Here is a 20,388-nt window from a genome sequence, read left to right as displayed (position 1 = left end):
AGTCCTAGTCAATGGAGGGAGTTCAACCGATGTCTTGTTCTACTCAACTTTCTTAGGTGTTGTGTTAACCAGGGAAAAGTTGTAGCCTTTAGTTAGATATTTCTGTAGCATTAATAATCAACTCATAAATGTCGAAGGGACAATAACTCTCGTTGTTACACTGGGAGTGTTCCCCTGTGATACGACTCATATGATCTTATTTCTTGTACTCTAAGTTGGAATCGACATATAATATCATCTTCGAAAGAAATTTTCAATCAATCTTTATGGTTTTCAATTCAATATCACATCTTAAAATTAAGTACCCAACACCATCCACAGTTTGAATTTTATCGGAGGCTTAGAAAGTAGCACGATTGTGCTGCTTTAGAAAAGCTTAACTGTGTCTATCAAAAACTCCATATTAAGAGCTTTGATCTCTAAGATGGGAATATATTCTAGTGAGCTTCACTAGTTGAAGATTCGATATGTATTTTCTTATCAATGAAACAACCATTAAAGATAGTTTAGCTTGAATATTTGCTTTCTAGTGGGCAAAAATTGGAGCACATGATGTACTTTGTAAAATTCAAGAAGTGTTTGCCTTAAGTTTGATAGATATGTTCGGGGTTGATTTTGAAGTAATTGTACACTCTTTAAAGATCAACCCCACATATAAGTCGATAATCCAAAAGAAGGAAAATGTTATATCATAATGTCAACAAGTGATTGAACAAGAGGTTGAAAAGCTTCTCCAAGCAAATTTTATACGGGAGACATATCATCTCATGTGGCTCACAAATGTTGGTATGATGATTTTTATCTACCTAGAATAGATCAGTTGATAGAAGTTATCTCTAGACAAATGCTTAGTTTTATGGATATTTATTATGGTTACAACTAGATAAATACGAATCCCATGATGAGGCATTGTTACAGAGTTATGTCATTCAAACTGAAGAATGCTTACGTGACTTATCAAAATTTAATGATCAAGGTATTCAAAGATCTCATCAAACAATTTATAGATGTATATATTGATGGCATGATATGCAAAAGCTTGGAAACCTCTCAACATATTTCTGACTTAGAAAAAAAATTTTATCTTCTTTGGGAATATAACATATGTTTCAACCCTGCCAAGTATGCCTTTGTAGTCACATCAGGCAAGCTCCTCAGATTCATCATCAGTCACCATAAAATCAAGGCTACCCCTAAAAAGATCAGGGCCCTCAATGAGATGATGCCTCCCATAAGAATAAAAAAGACGTAAAAAATTAAATATAAGGATAACCACTCTATCGCACTTTTTGACAAGATCAAGAGAAAATATCTCCTTTTCTTCAAGATATTGATAGGCATTCGAAATATAGGATTTTAGTGGACAGAATAATCTCAAGTTACCTTTGATAAGCTCAAAGCCTACATGGCTTTACATCCTCTTATATTAAAATAATAAAAGGCAAGACATCATATCTATATGTTGTGATGTCTTAACACGCAATAAGTTCGATCTTGATCAGGAAGGAGCAGAAGGTTCAACTCCTGGGTTGCTACATTAGCAAAATCCTTTTTGAAACGGAACATCACTATGCACCAACTGATAAAAAATGTCCTGACACAAATATTATTGCACAAAAATTATGTCCATATGTTTAAGCTTATACTATTAGTGTCTACATGAGCCTCTCTTTAAGGGCTATCTTACATAAACTGGAGGCATCAGGGAGTTTAATGAAGTGATCCATGAAATTATAAGAGCTTGATATGCAATTTTATTAAGGCCTAATATCAAATCACATGTGCTTGCTGAATTTTTAGTAGAATATACAATTCATGCCCTTATTGCCAGTCTTATTCTTCTTTGATTTTCTTTTTTGACACCGAATTTTGGAACCGGTATTGGTGTTTTGTTGATTTCTCCCAGACAAAATATTTTGTAATATGGGTTTCAATTGAAATTTCTTACAACAAATAACTTCGTTGAATACAATTCCTCATCTCTTGATTAAGGCTCACTTTCGATTGTGAGATTCATCATATGATCATAGATATTGTTTACCAGATAATAACCTCTTTGGTAGATGGAAATTTTAATGTTCATAATCTTCAACTGGAACAACATCTTGTCCTGGTAAAGTCACTCTTTGCTCATTTTCAAAAATTTAGATAATTCATATACTTTAGGAGTAAATTTCTCAGGTTGGTGCCCTCTCCAACTTAGCCAACTCAATAACTGGTGATTCATACAAAATGAGATGTATTGAGAATGTATCTTTTTTGTAATATTTGAAGCCCTTGAGAGATATTATCTATTAAGGTAATGAATGAACCTTCATGGATGGATCCTATCATTCACTTCCTTCAAAACAAAACACTTCCCAAAGACAAGAATGAAGCCCTTCAAGTACGGAGACAAGCAATAAATTTCATCATCATTAATGATGAACTTCACGAGAGCATACCTCAAGTGTCTGTCTATAATTGATGCTGACAACTTGTTGTTAGAAGAGAGCTCTGAAATATGCAATGAACAAGTGAAAGGAGATTCCTCGCTCTCAAGAGAATGAGGTAAGGATATTATTGGCCTGCTATGAATCGAGATATATTGAATTTCACCAAGTGTGAAGTTACTAGTTTTATTCCAGCCTCACTCACATGCCATTTATGAACTCACTTCTCTATAAAGCCATTGGTCATTTATGCAGTGGGGGATTACATTATGGGATTTTTTCTTATAGTCACTAGGCAATGAAAGTTTGTGATTTTAGTTGTTGATTGCTTCACCTAGTGAGTAGAGGTTAAGCTTGTAGCTAAGATCACAGAGGAAAATATGAAATAATTTGTGTAGAAGAACATCATTTGTCGTTTCGGTAATCCTGCTAAAGCCATTACTAACAATATGACTCTATTCACTATGAAGGTTTTTAAATCTTTCTGCAGGACCCCCATATCCAATTATTACACATAGTTGTAACCTATCCTCAGAAAAATGGGCAAACTAAACTCACCAACTATACCATTCTCAAGGGACTAAAAGCTCATCTTGAAAAAGTTGAGTGCAATGTGTTGAAGAGCTTCCCGGTTTTCCTTAGGCTTATTGCTCCATATCACATTCTCTAACTTAGAAAACATAGTTCAACCAGTGTGTTGGCATAATAGCAGTTGTCCCATGTTAAATTGAAATCTCCGGTCTCCAGGTTTATGATTTTAATTTTGATGTAGATGACAAGAAATTTCGACATAATTTGGATCTTCTTCCAAGAATCGGCGAAGTAGCCATTCTTAAAACCACTTCACACAACCAGAGGGTGCTCATTGTTTCAATATAAGAGAAAGACCTCGATATATTTCCATTGGGTACTTGGTCCTTTGAATCTCAAGATCCTCGTGAAAGGTCATTAGAGCAATAATTTTTTGTCCCTCTTGGAGGGGTCATACATGGTCATTGCCATGATCAAGTACAGAACTTTCATGTTGAAAGATCTAGATGGGAAGATACTTCCACAAACATGGAATAGGAAGTATTTTCACAGAGACTACATGTAATTAGCACAACCGTTCTACTTTGAATTTCATTGTTGTCATTATTTGTGTTTAGTCATCACTATGTACTATGCATTGATTTTTCTTCAATTTTTGATGTACTCGATATAGTTTTAAATAAAGAGGTTGTGTTTTATGCGTTATACGTATGACTTTGTTCGAATATAATTATGATTGCATTATCCAAAAAATTTTAGTGTCACTGTACATAAAGTGAAAAACACCTCCATTGGGGGCAATAAATCGAAACAACAACTAAAAGTTACTCACAACGTTCTTGAATGTGGTCACAGTCATATTTCCAAGAAAAAAAGTATGATCCATCTCGATATATGCCTCAAACTCGAAAAATTCATAATATTTTTTAGCACCTTATTAGGGGTTTAATCAATCCCAGGGAGACTCAATTCGACCTCCGTCATAATAACTTACAATCATCAAGTGGAAGCTTCAACTAACAACCTAAGTATGTCGAAAATTCCTTATAAATTTCAATATACTCTTCCATCACAAGTTATTGTTGCTGAGCACATGTTCCGACTAACAACTTGGGATAAGTTGTGCATCCCTAATTTATGATTTTTTATTCATCTCTGAAAACTCAACCCAAGACAGGTTGATATTGTTTAACTTCAAAAATTTTGGCAACTCTTAACATGATTTACAATTTGTAGTTATATTGCAAAATAAAGAATAAAAAGATATATCGAGGATGTAACATGAAACAAATTTACTATTATAAAATGTAGAAATTTACAAGCCCCAGAGATATACAAATAAAATGCACAATCAAAAAGTGCAAAAGGCTAAAGTTCAAATTATACAAACAGATACATCATCACAATATATACAAATTATATTAAGCAAATGAAAATCTATAAGAAGAAATAAACAGACAAACACAAACTACTAGTCAACTACAACATACTCCTCGTGGTCAGGGATACACCCTTGAAAGTCACTCCCCACTTCTTCAGCTTCTGAGTACAAGGGGGATCTTTAGAGAACTAGCGGGGATTAAGTCCCTCTGTGTCAAGTCTGATCTAATAGTGCACTGCTCGAGTTATGTTCTTAAGGCTCCAGATGAATTACTCCTTGATACACTCTTTTTGTAGCTTCTTCACCTCAATATCATATATATAGTTGTGAGTCTTCTAAGCATAATCCTGAATGACACTCATTAACTCAATTGAGTTCTTAAGGTCCTTAGCAGCCTTTGCACTAGATCTAAGGAAATAGACTTCCTTCTCAACCTTCAATCTTTTTTTTTCTTCTCCTCAAGTGCACGTGTGCTCGCTCTCAAACATTCAAGCTCTTAGTACTCTTGGTAAGGTTAGCATGTACCTCCCCCAGCTCGTCTCGAGTACCATCCATATCCCAATGTTATAACTATAGGAAAGTCATCATGGTTGACATCTCAATTATGCAAGAAAATCGACAAACTAACATCATTGAAATCATATGTAGAACAAATTCATAAAGAATTTTTAAAGAAACAGATGTACAATGCTCATATAATTTTCATTAAATAGCTTTTATTGTTTGATCAGGATTAGTATACATGCTGCTAACTTATACAACTTACAAACTTGACCTTTACAACAAAACATTTGCAATACGAGAAGAAAAAATGAATAGGTGCTCCCCCCCCAATTTTTCATGTACGCATGCATGTGAAAGAGCAAGTTAGGGCCCATTTGGGGCAGCTTATAAGTGCGACGACGTTTTTGAAACATCGCTTAACTGTCTGGTTTGCATTTTTTGAAAATGTTGTCAGCCGAGTTCGGGTTTTTGACACTAAACGCAGGTTGCGGGTCGACCCGTGCAGTCGACCCGCTGGCCGAGTTTCATGATAAGCTGCTTATCTTGAAACGCAGAAGCTGCTTCAAACAAACCCTTAATCAACCATCAAATATGAGCGAATACATATGCAGAACAAGACACACAAAAAATTTTCACGGAAGAAGCAAAGAGAAACACAGTGGTAGACAACAAATAAATAGCATTAAAAAATTCATAAAAGAGAAAACTTCACCGGATAACACCTAACGACACAAGTGATAAAGGAGGAGCGTAACGAGGGGTATATGCGAGAATAGGAGAGTGGGATTACCAAAAATCCGAAGGGACAATGACATCTTTAGCACCTAACAATAGAGCCCCCCCCTCGCCGCTTCACCGCCAGCCCCCCCCAAAATGATCAAATAAAAAAAAATCCCAAATCGGACTTCTATAATTCTGCAACTTAAATGTCACAAAAATGAGTCCCAAAGAGGACCTAAATTCTTCTTTTATTTAAAATCTAAAAGAAAATTTAACCAGACACAGCCCGTTTACCAATTAACCCTAGCGGTCAAGGAAACCAGCGTCCAACGGTCCACGATAGGCCAGAGGAGTCACGGACAGTAAGGTTGATCCCGCTACTTCACTTCATTCCACCACACCCGCTCGTCTCCGTCTTTCTCGGTCCCTCCCCTGACAGGTCACGGCCAACGTCTTTATATTATTCTTTAAGATAAAAACCTGAAAAAGGATCGTCGCGGCTTAAATTATTCAGTATATTCACGTTACCCAGTGCAGCTTGTGCTATGTGCCACAGTGTCGGCGTGTAAAAATGCGAGTAAAAGAAGCATTTTTTGTTCTTGTTTTCTACTTTATAGGAAATGAAAGGAGCATCAAGTTTCAAGCGAGGCAGCTTTGTGGTAGGGATAAATAGGAGAAGAGGAAGAATCGAGGAGAGCGAGATGATGCAGTTTTGGGTTCTGCTGGTCTGCATTTGGTCTTGGACTTTGGCCTGGGCTAATGGCTTCACCGACCCGGCGGATGGTGAGATATCAAGAGCTTTGCTAGCTACTTCGATCATGTTCTTTCTTTTTCTTTTCTGATTTATTGGTCTTGTTGGAGAAGTTTGCAATCTGGTAGCAGGAACGTGGTATTGATTATTTTTTATTGGTTTTATGATTCACTTATCTGTTTGGTTTTGTTCTTCAAGTTACTAATAACTGGTTTGCTCCTTGCTTCCGGGAACTGTTGTGGATTTTGGTTTGGAAATGTTAACTGTCGTGGTCTTGAATGCATGTTTGACTTTACAGCATTAGGGTTGATTTTTGTTGAAAGAAGGATAATTTTTTTTTTCTATTTTGGGTAGGACTTTTCCCAAAAAGAAAGACCGGAAAACAAGCTTGTAACAATTTTATTCAAATGACTGGAGAGATTCCTCAAAATCTGTTTTTTTTTTTTTTCTATTTGCTTAGCTTACAAGTAAAATGGAAGAGCATTTTGAGTAGATGGAAAATGCTATATTTTTAGCTAAATTGGCAAAAATTATAATTTTGTCCTCTAGTAGAACGGAAAAAAAAAATAAAGACATTGTTGCAATGTTATGCACCGGTAACATTAGATATTGACTAGTTTGAAGTTTAGATTTTGTTCTTCCCTAAAGCAAGCCATACTATAATTGCATGGTCTTTCCACTGGCAGTATCGGCTCTAAATGTCTTGTATGGTACTATGAATTTGGCTCCTCAACTTACGGGCTGGACAGCAAATGGTGGGGATCCCTGTGGCCAGTTCTGGAAAGGGATTACATGCTCTGGTGCAGCAGTTACAGAAATGTGAGGACTATAAGATCAACATGAGAAAAAAAAAATTTTATGCAATTTTGATATTTCTTATACGGGTTATCCTCTTCATCATGTTAGAAAACTACCAGGCATGCAACTTTCTGGAGCATTGGGTTTCTCTTTAAACACCATGATCTCATTGATTGAGCTGTATGTATTTTTTCACTCTTCTTCTGTAACAGAACTTGCTAGCTTAATCGTCATTAATTGTTGCTTTTACTGATCATTTGTGATGCTGACTTTTATAAAGTGATTTAAGCAATAATAATCTTGGGGGTGGAGGTCTGATACCATATAATCTACCTCCCAATCTGCAACGACTGTAAGTTAAATTGCTGCTGTTGTTTTCTTCAGGCTTTTGCCCTTCTGAACTTAATTAATATGCCAATGAATATTTTGCTGGAAAAACTTGCAGAAGCCTTTCTGGTAATACATTTAATGGAGGGATCCCCTATTCTATTTCCCTCATGGTTTCTCTTAAGTATTTGTAAGCAGTCTAAGTTAGTTCAAGATGCTTTATTTTTTCATCCTTTTCTGCCAAATTTAACCCAGCTGTGCTACTGGTAATTGTCTTTCATAGAGGCCTTAATCACAATCAACTACAGGGGAATTTGGATGATATTTTCATGAAACTTTCCAACCTCACCATACTGTAAGTGGCATGTTAGATTTCTATGATCCATTATTGGTAGATTTAAGTAATGATTTTACCTGATGAATTTGATGTATTTATATCAGCATTTAGGGTGCGTTTGGGGGGACCTTATTCACAGCGGTGACATTTTCAAAACGTCACCGGGCTGTTTGAATAGAGCGTTTTGGAGGCGTTTTTAAAACTCCATTCGTTTTTTTCTCTTAAACGCGGATCGCGGGTAGGACCTCGGCCGCAATCCGCATTTCGTTCAAGCAATTTACGATAAAGGCCCTCGTCACTCTCTCGTTTGCCTTCCTCCCAGACCCCGTCTCTCTGCCCTAACACTCGACTCTCTGGATTGCCTTCCTCCCGGAAGGATCCGAGCCCCTCGTCATCTCCTCTCCTCCTCTTGGACGTTCGCTCGCCTTCCTCCTGGACGGATCCGAGCCCCTCGCCATCTCCTCTCCTTCTCTTGGACGTCACTCGAAGAACAGGCGGAGCAACACAAGGAATTTCATGCCTGAGCTTAATCGCAACTTTATCGTGCCAAGATATCGCTCGATTGGTGAGGAGATGGGGCTCGGTTTATTGCAGTTCCTGTTTCTGCGTACATAGAAAAAGAGAAATGCGGAGTTTCGAAGACGTTCGAGAATCGCAGTCGCAAGAGAGAAGAAATGTCGATATGTGAACAGAGAAGAAGGTGTTGCTCGGTTCCTTTGATTTTTTTGTGTGCAAACCATAGTTTAGGTACATGTTGAATTTTTTTGTCCTTTGTGTGACCCAAACCCAACCATCTCTTTGAAGTACTTTGAGCTTGTTTTCTCAGATTAATGCAACATATATGGGAATAAAAATATAAAAATATAATTTATCTCTATTAAATGCATCATCAATCATTGCTTACAATCTCAACATAAATATGAATGTGCGGGTTTATATGTTTATGTATAAATATAATTATGCACTTATTTCAAGTTATGTAATGTCTTTTTATCTTATAAGATATCCTAGTTTGTTTAAATTATTTATTTAAAACAGGAGCAGAATGCTCATTTATCTAGAATCAGCTATTTTCCAAACACACAAACCAAACAGCCCGACAGCTTATCCGAATCAGCCGCTTATCAGCAGCTTATTAGGATAAGCAGTTTATCTGAATAAGTTGGATAAGCTACAGCTGCCCCTAAACAGACCCTTAATATGTAGTTTGGTGCAAAGAAAAAGTTTTAAATGCTTAACTACCTGTATTAACATGCTCAGATCCTCAATCCAAATAATAACTAGACTTAGAATTGTCATCCTCCAAATAAGAAACTTTTTTTTTTCCAGTAATTTTCAGTTCTATCTTTTTGTAGTTTCCTTCTTGTTATTTTCACGTTGCTTTCTGTTTGTAAGATAAAACAAATAGTTTTTTTTATTTTTTATCGAATGCGCTATAGTCGGTATGTATAAGTTTTTTAATCTAAATATTAGTTATGCATGTAGTTTCATGTGCTTGAGAGATGACAGTGCATGTTGTCAGGGACCTGTCATTTAATTCATTCTCGGGGGTTCTTCCAGAGAGTTTTCGCAATCTATCGAGTTTAACGACCTTGTAAGGCAGCTGAACTAGGCCATGTATCTTGATTTCATATCCTTTATTGAAACTTTAATCTACTGATCTTTGGTATCCTGCAGACATTTACAAAACAACCAGTTTATGGGTACCATAGATGTCCTTGCTAGTATCCACCTTGAAGACCTGTGAGTGAACAGTATCAACTTCCTGCAATGAATAGTGTCTATCCTTCATAAATTTCATTTAAATCATCCACATGAGAAAAGTTTCGAAATAGTCCCTTGAATGTTTATATGGGGTCATTTTAATCCAAGAGTCTATAAGAGTGCCAAATTAGTCCCAGAACTCTTTAAATTTGGGCTGAAATAGTCTTCATATTAAAAGAGTTTGGAGACTAAATTGACACTTTTATAGACTTTGAGACTAGAATAACATCTGCAAAGCTCCAAGGGACTATTTTGACACTTTTCTTTACCCACATATGGCATCTAATACTTTGTCTCCATGCTCATAGAAATGTTGCTAATAATCATTTCTCTGGATGGATTCCCGACCAACTAAAAGGCATTAAAAATCTTCAGTGAGTACTTGTTGAGATGAATACCATCAATTTGGCATATGCTAGACCAAAAAAATTACTTCTTAAAAAATTTTCTTTAGGAGCTATGGTAACTCATGGAGTGCAGGGCCTGCACCTCCGCCACCACCCTATACACCTCCACCAGCTCGGCGAACTCACCCTGGCCAAATATCTGGTGGTGGTAACAGCCTATCTGATGGTGTTAGTTCTCGGAAAAATTCAGGCTTTGGAGGTGGTGTCATAGCTCCCATAGTTATAGCTATAGCTATTTTGGCTATTGGAGCAATGATGGCCTTCTTCTTGGTAAAGAGAAGAACTAGAAACACTTCAGGTGAAGAGAAGAAGATTGACCAGGACTGTACTTTTACTCTTCCCTCTAAGGATGGAAAGCGTAAGGCATTTGTGCTCAAGTTTTTTTCTTTCTTTTCACATTGATAAATATTTTGCTTCAGCTATTCTGTCATGCCAAAATTTTTATGTCCCTTCATTCTCATATGATTTGTTCAGCTTTCTCAAGGATTTTAAATTCACATGAGATGAATTTTATGTTACAGAGATGATACACAACCATTCATCTGCGTTAATAAACACTGAAATATTGCATTCAGCGAATCCAATTATCCTTAAACCTCCACCGATTGAGCGGAAAAAATCATTTGATAATGATGATGATCTCTCTAACCAATCTACCATAAAGAAAGCAAATGCTGCTCCCATCAGAGCATTGGCTTACTCAGTAGCAGACCTACAGATTGCCACAGGAAGCTTTAGCATAGAGAACCTAATTGGTGAGGGATCTATTGGACGAGTCTATCGAGCACAAGTAAACGATGGCAAGGTATGAAACTCTTTTTCTTTATTTAAGGTATTTCATTGCATTCTTTCATTCTGGCAAATTATTTGTTCCCTGTAGATGAACGGTGATGCCATTTGTTTGCATCTCATATAATAACTCCACTCAAACAAAATAAAAGGAATAATGCAATGCAGACTATCCAGAAATACATAAATTTACACGAATATGATTTGCTGCATTTGTAGCCAGCATTGAGATTTTGTGAAAGAACAATGACATTTTTATGCTTTAGGTCCTAGCTGTAAAAAAGATAAACTCTTCAGCTCTGCCCAGCCAATCGTCGGATGAATTTTTGGATGTGGTTTCTAATATTTCACAATTACACCATCCTAATGTGACGGAGTTGGTAGGATATTGTTCAGAGCATGGACAACACTTGTTGATATATGAGTTCTACAAGAATGGCTCTTTGCATGATGTCATTCATCACTTGGATGAATATAGCAAGCCATTGAGTTGGGCAATCCGTGTTAAAATTGCTCTTGGTACTGCTCGTGCATTGGAGTAAGTCAGATGTTTTCTAGTATTAATTCATTGTTTACAATTCAACATTGATAAATTCTTGAATGATCTTCTATTACGTTTATGTATATTTTTTTTAGCTAGCACTTTCAGTTGAAATAATGCAATGATTTATTCAGTTGAAAGAGCTTCACTTTCACTATTACCTATGAAATTATTTGGTTTTTATACTTACGCTGTATCTATTAGAATTTTCCTATTTCAAACATCAAAATATTCACTGTTGCGAGAAATTTGAATAAATCTCAAAAACAGATTTGAGTGATCCAAAGCAAAACTTTAACACATAATAAGTGCAAAACAAAAAAACGAGAAAACCCAAGAATGGGAAAAAACAATGGAGCCACACCACAGTAAAAAATTCACTATGAAAAAAATGAAGATAATCATATAAATTACACCGCATTCAAGCTCTCCAAACTTTGAAACACTTCAGCATACTCCTCTCCTCTTACATGAGAAATCAAATCCAATCCTTCCCATCAGCAAAACCAAATCTTTAAGGAGAGAATAACTCAAATTCAATTACTGACACGGAGGCATTGTGATGGTGGTGTTGCGGCATCACGATGGTGGTGTTGGGGCGTCGCGATGGTGGCGTTGAAGAGCGCTGAGTACTGACTTTTGGGCATTGTAATGTCGTGCTTTTTAGTTCAACGCGCCCTTCCTTATGCTAGAGCATTGTTGGCCCGACATTGGGGCGTTACTGGTCCGATGTTGTGGTGTTCGGTATAGAAAGAATTTAGGGGCAGCAACCCGAACCCAATATTGTGGTGGCTCCCACCCCCTTTCTGGGCAAACTCACCATCAAGTTTGATCGAGGAAACTGAAAGCCTTGAGTGAACAATTGATTAACATGATCATGCTCCACATAATAACATTCACTTTCAAAATATTTTTCTTAGAAAAACTTGAAGATTTCTTCAAATTTAAAAAAAAAAATGTTAATGTTAAAGTTTATGTGACGGGTTAGAAGATGAGAAATATCAATATCAAAGGATGCCATTGGCCTTGCATGAAAAGGATATTTCATAAAATTTGAAACAGTGCTATGTGGAAGTTGAGGATGCCTTTGGCCTTGCATGAAAAGGATATTCCATAAAATTTGGAACAGTCTGCTATGTGGAAGTTGTTATATGCTTTAACAAACTTTATTTAAAGGAGATGAAGTCTCGGAAAAATCTTAAGGGATGTTTAGTTTCATGTGAAGTTTTAGGAAATAATTCAGCCACACCAAAAGAATCATAATCAGAGGAAAATATTCATCTACATCGAGCATATATTTATCAAAAGAAATGAAGGTTCTTAAAGATCTGGTGGAAGCTTGGATATACATAAAGTTTTAGGTGACGGTAAAGGTTGCTAATAACGTTATCTATAAGCAGTCAGTTCACTGCTATTATAATTATGAAATAAAGGACTATAATCTATCTTGCATAAAAATGAATGCAATGATATCTCACATATTATCTAAATCAGTTTTTGCTGTGTTTGAGATGATTTCAGGTATCTGCATGAAGTTTGCTCACCATCAGTTCTCCATAAAAATGTTAAATCAGCCAATGTTTTACTTGATGGGGAGCATAATCCTCACCTTTCAGATTGTGGTATGTCAAGTATTGTCCCAGCTTTGGAATATCAGGTAACTTTGGATCTTTATTCATTGTTTCCCTCAGAAATATTTCGAATTCTCTTTTCAGTTTCTTTTGTTAAACATACATTACCTTGGAATTTCCGTTAAAAATTGTGGACTAATTCGTAACATAAATGGTGTTTGAGGAATTTTAGGTTGGTGTATAATTTTTGCAATATTGAATAGACATGATCTCCATATAATTTTTATTCATCTTGAGGAGGCTCGCAATTGAAGACCATGAGAAATATTGTTGAGCATCAAGTTAAAACCTGTGTGAAATTCATGTGAGTGTTGAAACAAATGATGGTGCTTTGACTAATATTATAAATAGTTTCGCAATGATACAACAACAACAAGCCTTCATCCCACTAAGGGGGGTCGGCTACATGAATATTTTTTCTCCATTGCATCTTATTAAGTGTAATATTTTGATTGAATTCTAATAAATTAAGATCATGTTTTATACAACATGTCCAAGTCTTTCTAGATCTAACTCTGCCTTTCTTAACATAAGTCGAATCTAAAACATCTACTCTCCTAACCGGATCATCAGATAATTAACATTTAATGTGACCAAACCATCTAAGATGACTCTCTCTAATTTTGTCCACCACGGGAGCTACACCAGCCCTATCACGGATATAATCATTTCAAATTTTTTCTCTAAGTGTAAAGCCACTCGTCTACCTAAGCATTCTCATCTCGACAACACTTAGCTTTATGCTTGTCTTTTAAAGACCAACATTCAGCGCCATAGAGCATTGCAGGTCTTACCATCATCTTATAAAATTTTCCTTTCAGTCTAAGTGGTACTTTTCTATCACATAATACGACCAAAGTATTCCTCCACTTCAACCAACCAACTTAACTTCTACTAATAACAATCTCATTTATATCACCATCACTTTGAACAATAGACCCAAGATATCTGAAGTGTTCACATCTTTTAATAATTTGATCACTCATAGATACAACTCTGTCACTAGAGCTACTACTAGTAAAACTATATTCCATGTATTTAGTTTTAGTTCTACTCAAACGAAGGCCCTTAAAATCCAATGTAGACCACTATAATTCAAGTTTTTCTTGAGATTTTTCTCTAGTCTTATCCACAAGAAGAATATTATCAGCGAAAAAACATACACCATGGTACATCCTCCTGTAAATGTCCAGTAAGAGCATCCATAACTAAAGCGAAAAGATATGGGCTTAAAGCCAATCCCTGATGAAATCCAACTAAAATAGAAAAATATTTGGTCAATCCTCCTACTATTCAAACATAATTAACAACTCTAGTATATATGTCTTTAATGGCTTGAATATAAGTCATACCAACACCTTTCTTCTCTAGAATTCTCCAAAGGATATCTCTTGGAACCTTATCGTAATTTTTTTCTAAATCAATAAAAATTATATGAAGATCCTCCTTACTCTCTCTGTTCTTCTCCATCAAAACTCTTAATAAATGTATAGCTTCCATGGTAGACCTGCCCGACATAAATCCAAACTAATTTTGAGAAATCTTTATAATACACCTTAACCTATGTTTAATTACACTATCACATAATTTTAAAGTATGACACATCAATTTAATTCATCCAGAATTTGCACACTCACTTATTCTTAAAAATGTGGACTCTACTCTTCCTCCACTCCTCAAACATATTTTTAGTTTTTAAAATAATATTAAAGTATTTAGTAAGCCAAGAAATTCTTAAATCTCCTAAATATTTCCACACTTTAATTTGATACCATCAGGTCCTATAGACTTTCCATCTTGGTTTTCTTTAAAGCCTCTCCAACTTTTTTTTACTAATGTGACCGTAAAAATAAAATATTTTATTATTATTAATGATATTAAGATCGATCATATTTTCAAAAACTTCATTAAGAAGTTTATCAAAATAACTCACCCACCTATGTTGAATATATTTTTCTAAAAAAAATTATTTTTTTTCATCTTTAATATACTTTATTTGAGTTAAATATTTACTTTACTTTTTTTTGTTAGTTTATACATATATTTTTTACTCTCTTTAGTATCTAATATATTATAAAGATTACTAAAAGTAAAATTTTTAGCGTCACAAATTGTTTTCTTAGACTCTCTATGAGTCTTAGACTTTTTTTTTTTTGGCTCTCTAAGCTTTTACATTTAAACCAATTTTTTTAACATAACTTCTTTTTAAACCAATTTTTTTAAAAACCAATTTTTTTAACATAACTTCTTATATTTTATCTTTTCTTGCACATTATTATTCCACCATCAGTTATTTTTATTTATAGAATTTTTTTCTTTTAATTTTTAAATATATCTATTGTCACTTGCTTAATAGTGTTTGTTACTTTATCCTGTATATAATTTGCTTATTCATAAACATCCTAAATCTTGAATCTTGAAGTTTACTCATAAAAATAATTTTGTTTGTCTTTTAGGTGCCCTCATCTATTTATATGAATTTTTTTTTTATTTTATAATTTTTTATCTTAAAATTTAAAACTGATAATCGATGTTGAGTACTTAAATTTTCACTTTAAATTACCATACAACTTTTACATTCTCGGCGATCTCTTTTTCTCATAAGAAAATAATCAATTTGTGTTTTATTAGATCTATTTTTATAAGTAATAATATGTTCATCTGTTTTCTTGAATAAAATATTAGCTACAACAAAATTATATGCTAAAGCAAAATCTAATGTGATTCTACGTTCTTCATTAATCACTCCAAAACCGTAGCCACCAAGAATATTTTCAAAATCTCCAACATTCTACTGACATGATCATTTAAACTCCAATAAAAAATTTTTCTTCAAGAAATCATTTGTATTAAGTCTTCTAAGTCATTCCAAAAATTTTCTTTATAACCTATAACTAAACCTACTTGAGGAGCATAAACATTTATAATATTAAAAATCTTAGTACCAACAATAATTTTAAGAGCTGTAATTCTATTTCAATTCTATTATTTTTTACAACATTATCTTTCAAACTCTTATCTATAATTACACCTACATCATTTCTGGTGTGACTCTTGCCTGAATATTCTACTTTAAAACTTAAGTTATAATTTTTCTGTCTTTTCTCCAACCCATTTAATTTCTTCAATGCATAAGATATTTTTCTTTTTATGAATTGTAATATCAATTAATTCTATTAATTTACCTGTGAGAGTATCTTTATTCTATGACTATCTCCTAATATTAGTTTCATGGAATAACTTCTTTATTGGCATTCATCTGTAATGTGAGAATCCTTATTTATTTGACGCTACATCCGAGCGGCGGTATAGCGGTTATTGCACACTTTTCACTGTATTCAAGTCATACAGCGTGTTGCTTCTAGAGGATGCCCTAACATTTACACAATAATCAAATGGATTCATGTCTTGATTTTTCGGCAAATTTTACACTGGTTGTCAACTACCTAACGCAACTCTTCATTTTTCACATTCGGGCTTGGGACTTGGCAATGGTATTGTTGGTTGCGGAGTAATAGAAGAATTTTTTAAATCTCTACATTGTATAGAACTACATCAATAATCAACATCTTATAGCTTTTTATATTTATTATGAAGATGCTTATAAAAACGTTCAAATTGAGTTGCCTTGATAAATGTTTCTCACATACGATATTGTTTCTAGTCTTTTTGAAGGTAAGGCTTGCATACCTCAGCCTTCAAATAAGATGAGGCTATAGGACCTTGTACACCTATCTAGTAAGCACCATCACTAAGGCATTTCCTTAGAAAACACCTTGTACTGTGGGTTAGGTAATGTGGTGAGCATCTTACATTGATTAGAGAGATGTCTTTTAATACTTATGATGTAAAGAAGCTTCCAAAAATAATTTTAATAAATGTAATTATAAGATCTTCAAGTCTTAATTATGAATCTTGAGAAAGAACATGACGAGTTCAGGAAGACAGGAGAAGATGGAGAGTAATACATATAATGATGGAGAATAGAATATAAATTTTGGTTAAAGTACAATATATCATAGTCAAGGTTAAATTATTCCTGGCTTGCCCATGCTACAAACTGAATTAGAACTTCGAATGCAGCAGAACTTGTGATACTACAAATATGTAATTTTCCAAATTTTTAAAGTTCTTTTGCTGTCCAATTAGCTAATTCACGGAATAACTGAGCTTGAATGATTGCATGAAATTTGTATTACATTGTAATATTGGTATTATTTGCATCCTCATCAACCTTGCAGGCTCTTGATCACAGTATGGCTTCTGGATATAGTGCTCCTGAGGTGGCTATGTCCGGTCAATACACTCTGAAAAGTGATGTGTATAGCTTTGGAGTGATAATGCTTGAACTCATGACCGGCCGAAAGCCTTTTGACAGGTGAAGCTTAAGTCCAATACAATAAATTTTATCCTGTTACAACCAATATAAAAAATGAAATAATCAGATTTGAAAGAATGAAATATGATTACTGATGTTATAATCATTCTGGTTACTACGACAGTTCGAGACAAAGATTAGAACAATCATTGGCACGATGGGCGGCTCCGCAACTCCATGATATTGATGCGCTGGACAGGATGGTTGACCCATCCCTAGAGGGGCTTTATCCTGCAAAGGCACTCTCTAGGTTTGCTGATGTGATCGCCCTTTGTATTCAGGTGTGAATGATGCATAAATTTACATATTCCGTCTTTTCTTTTTTAAAGTTGCAGACAGGTTATTAACAATCTAAACCGTATATATTATTTTTGCTATATTGAATGTGATACATATGATTTTTTTAACAGGTTATTAACAATCATTGGCACTAGGTTTGCTGAGTTTATTTTTTGATTTTTACATATGATGAAGATATCCTTCCGTGTTTTAGGATGGATGTAAATCATATGTTTAAGAGATCTTGGCAGAGATCTTGGCATATGTGTGATCCACCCTAGTGTTTATCACAGTAATGTAAGTCTTGGTAATGACACCAGAAATCTGATCTGCTCTCTAGCAAATTGATTGAGTTCTTAAAATTAGGTATTATTAATCACTGGGGTTTTTCACCCAAGTATATGTATAGTTTCAATAATATAGGACTCTATTGAGTTTAGATTGTCAATCTCACAGAGAATGAGGTAACGAGTCCAATAAGAGAAGTTCTAGTCTGCTGCACTGAGGTCTTAGTTTGGAATGTAAATTAAAAGAGTTTTTCTAACAATTACTCGTAAACTATAGCAATAATTCTAAAACTAAACCTACTATATTAATTGGGTTGGTGAATATCAAGATATAAAATTACATTTCTCTTGTGATTGCATAAGTGAATTGTAGGATCGAATACTAAGAGTTGTTAATATGACTATTGACAAATATTATCGTATATCTTGTTTACCCTCTTCCGAGTGCTTAAAGAAGTTTGGTTTAACTTTGTACGTGTATCTGCCAGTCACCTAGAAAATCCCAATTTATACCCATCAAAACTCATCTCCATATCTATTTGCATTGCCTTATGGACTACTTTTCCTTCACCCACTAGTTCAATATGATATCCCTAGTTGTTCATGTCAAAGCTCTTCCAAGTTTTTATGGGTTCACAACAAGTTTTAACATACCATTTGACCAGAATGATAAATAAAAGAAGTACAAAAGGAAAGATCATCACATTATTGGATAAATGATCAATTCTATAAGCATTTTAACATCCTACAAATCATACTTATTCATCACAGGAGAAAGGAAAAGGAAATATACTCACAAAGTTTAAAGAACACCGTAGAAATCATTATTTTACTGAGCAAATCCACTAAATGTGTGTTTACGACAAATCCAAGACAAATGAAAACACGATACTTAGCCTTTCTCCTCTGAACAGAGATGAAAAGTTCCTCCAACTGTGAATCCAAGTCCTCCCTGCAATGCTGAAATGATCATCTTATAGTTTTTTTCTCAAAATCACTCACCAATCTCTTACGAAAAGTGGAAATTTACCAACCCTAGATTTCCCTAGAACTCCTTGGCTTCTCTCCACTTCTCCCAGACTTCACCGTCAATCGGGTTCGCTCTTTCGAAATGCACAACACCCCCATATAACTCCCAGATTCGTGTGAAATGAATTGCAAAAACAGCCGCAGGTCGTTCGAGTGGCTAGGCGCATAGAACTAGTGCCAAGGCGCTGGAGTGGAGCGCCTTGGTGCCCAGAAGTTGGCGCCTAGGCACTAAACTCTCGGTTTGGTGCCCTAGATTCTGGCTCCTAGGCACTTGGATGAAGCTCCTTGGCGCCCAGAGTATGGCGCTTAGGCGCGAGACTATTGAACTCTTGCTCTATTTCAGCTTTGTTTCGCTTCATGTGTCCTACCTCGTTATATCTTCAAGAAAAACATAAGAATATTTTTCTTTAAAGTGCAGTTTATCTAAAAGCAAGTGTAAAATAAAAAGGAAATTAAGCATGTTTTAGTACACATCAATATGCAAAAGTTTTAGGATACAATGATGATTTGTAATTTCAGTATAGCAAGCATGTCTATTTTTCAAATTAAGACAAAAGGAAAAATAAAAACGTAGAATAGAAAACATTAACAAAAGTGATCCAACTGCCTCTCCATTTTTTGAGGTCACTTCCTTAACATTTATTGGACAAGACTCTTGCCTCATGTTTGACATTTAGACTATGCACTGGACAACATTTTGTTACGTTTACTTCACTGCAAAACAAAATAATTGTTTATTTTCATTTTCTTAAGATTCATAAAATTTGCGTGAATTTAATCGTGATCATTAGCAGTCATTGCGTTTGAATTCAACTTCAATATATATTTTATTTATAAAAGGAAGCGCTTTTTGGCCCCATGATGAGAGTCCGCATCATGTGCCTAAAATTCCAGAACCCCCGTGTCACGGTGGGATCAAACCCTTGACCTGAGGAGACTTACAATGACCCCGCCACCAATAGGTTAAGACTTTGGGCACACGCTCACTCGCACACACACAGATATATATATATATATATATATATTTATTTATTTATATATTTCTTATTGCTCATTCTTAAACAGCACTGTAGTAAAGGAAAAATAAACTCGTTGTATTGCAGCCGGAGCCAGAATTCAGACCGCCCATGTCGGAGGTTGTCCAAGCATTAGTTCGCCTGGTGCAGAGGTCCAACATGAGCAAGAGAACATTTAGCAAAGAAAGATTTGATGCAACGGGAAGATATGATGATCCCCTCTTTCCATAATATCTGCCCTTTACCCTGATAACAATGCTTCTTTACTGATGTCTATATAAGAGCAGGTTTTTCTACTGGGAATCATTTATGTGACATGGCGCCTGGTTTATATATGACAGGTGATTTTTGTTATTAAAATTATCTAATTTAATTTATACTTTCCACCTGCTATTATGCACATTTTACACGATTGAGCTGCTGTTTTATTGTTGTCTGCACTACATTTTGCGTGCTGTGGAGTACATCCGAGTTCAAATCGATAGA

At 34.9% G+C, this 20,388-nt stretch overlaps 1 protein-coding gene across 3 annotated transcripts; it reads left to right on the top strand.

The window, feature by feature from the left end:
• Positions 1 to 5,986: 5,986 nt before the first annotated feature.
• LOC110021847 (protein STRUBBELIG-RECEPTOR FAMILY 6-like) lies at positions 5,987 to 20,338 on the top strand. Of its 3 annotated transcripts, none has more exons than XM_020720522.1 (17): positions 5,987 to 6,007; positions 6,186 to 6,351; positions 7,006 to 7,138; positions 7,226 to 7,297; positions 7,398 to 7,469; positions 7,563 to 7,634; positions 7,728 to 7,799; positions 9,304 to 9,375; positions 9,459 to 9,524; positions 9,854 to 9,919; positions 10,000 to 10,310; positions 10,474 to 10,757; positions 11,008 to 11,279; positions 12,804 to 12,939; positions 17,155 to 17,291; positions 17,416 to 17,572; positions 19,990 to 20,337. In XM_020720522.1, the coding sequence occupies exons 2-17, from the start codon at positions 6,189 to 6,191 to the stop codon at positions 20,131 to 20,133; spliced, it is 2,229 nt and encodes a 742-aa protein (XP_020576181.1). In that variant the 5' UTR covers positions 5,987 to 6,007; positions 6,186 to 6,188; the 3' UTR covers positions 20,134 to 20,337. The 3 variants fall into 3 exon arrangements, with proteins under 3 accessions (XP_020576181.1, XP_020576184.1, XP_020576183.1); XM_020720524.1 differs by lacking the exon at positions 5,987 to 6,007 and adding an exon at positions 6,063 to 6,081; XM_020720525.1 differs by lacking the exons at positions 5,987 to 6,007; positions 9,854 to 9,919 and having other exon boundaries at positions 6,038 to 6,351; positions 19,990 to 20,338.
• The last annotated feature ends 50 nt before the right edge of the window (positions 20,339 to 20,388 follow it).

This window comes from Phalaenopsis equestris, unplaced genomic scaffold (assembly GCF_001263595.1).
Source record: "Phalaenopsis equestris unplaced genomic scaffold, ASM126359v1 Scaffold000150, whole genome shotgun sequence".
Lineage (NCBI taxonomy): Eukaryota > Viridiplantae > Streptophyta > Magnoliopsida > Asparagales > Orchidaceae > Phalaenopsis > Phalaenopsis equestris.
Note: the sequence above shows the minus strand (reverse complement) of the source record. Positions and strands in the feature narration are given on the sequence as shown.

Coding starts and splice junctions, on each gene's coding strand:
- LOC110021847 (XM_020720522.1), top strand. CDS start 6,189: ATGAAAGGAGCATCAAGTTTCAAGCGAGGCAGCTTTGTGGTAGGGATA. Junction 9,525..9,853: donor AGTATCCACCTTGAAGACCT/GTGAGTGAACAG, acceptor CCATGCTCATAG/AAATGTTGCTAATAATCATT. Junction 11,280..12,803: donor GGTACTGCTCGTGCATTGGA/GTAAGTCAGATG, acceptor AGATGATTTCAG/GTATCTGCATGAAGTTTGCT.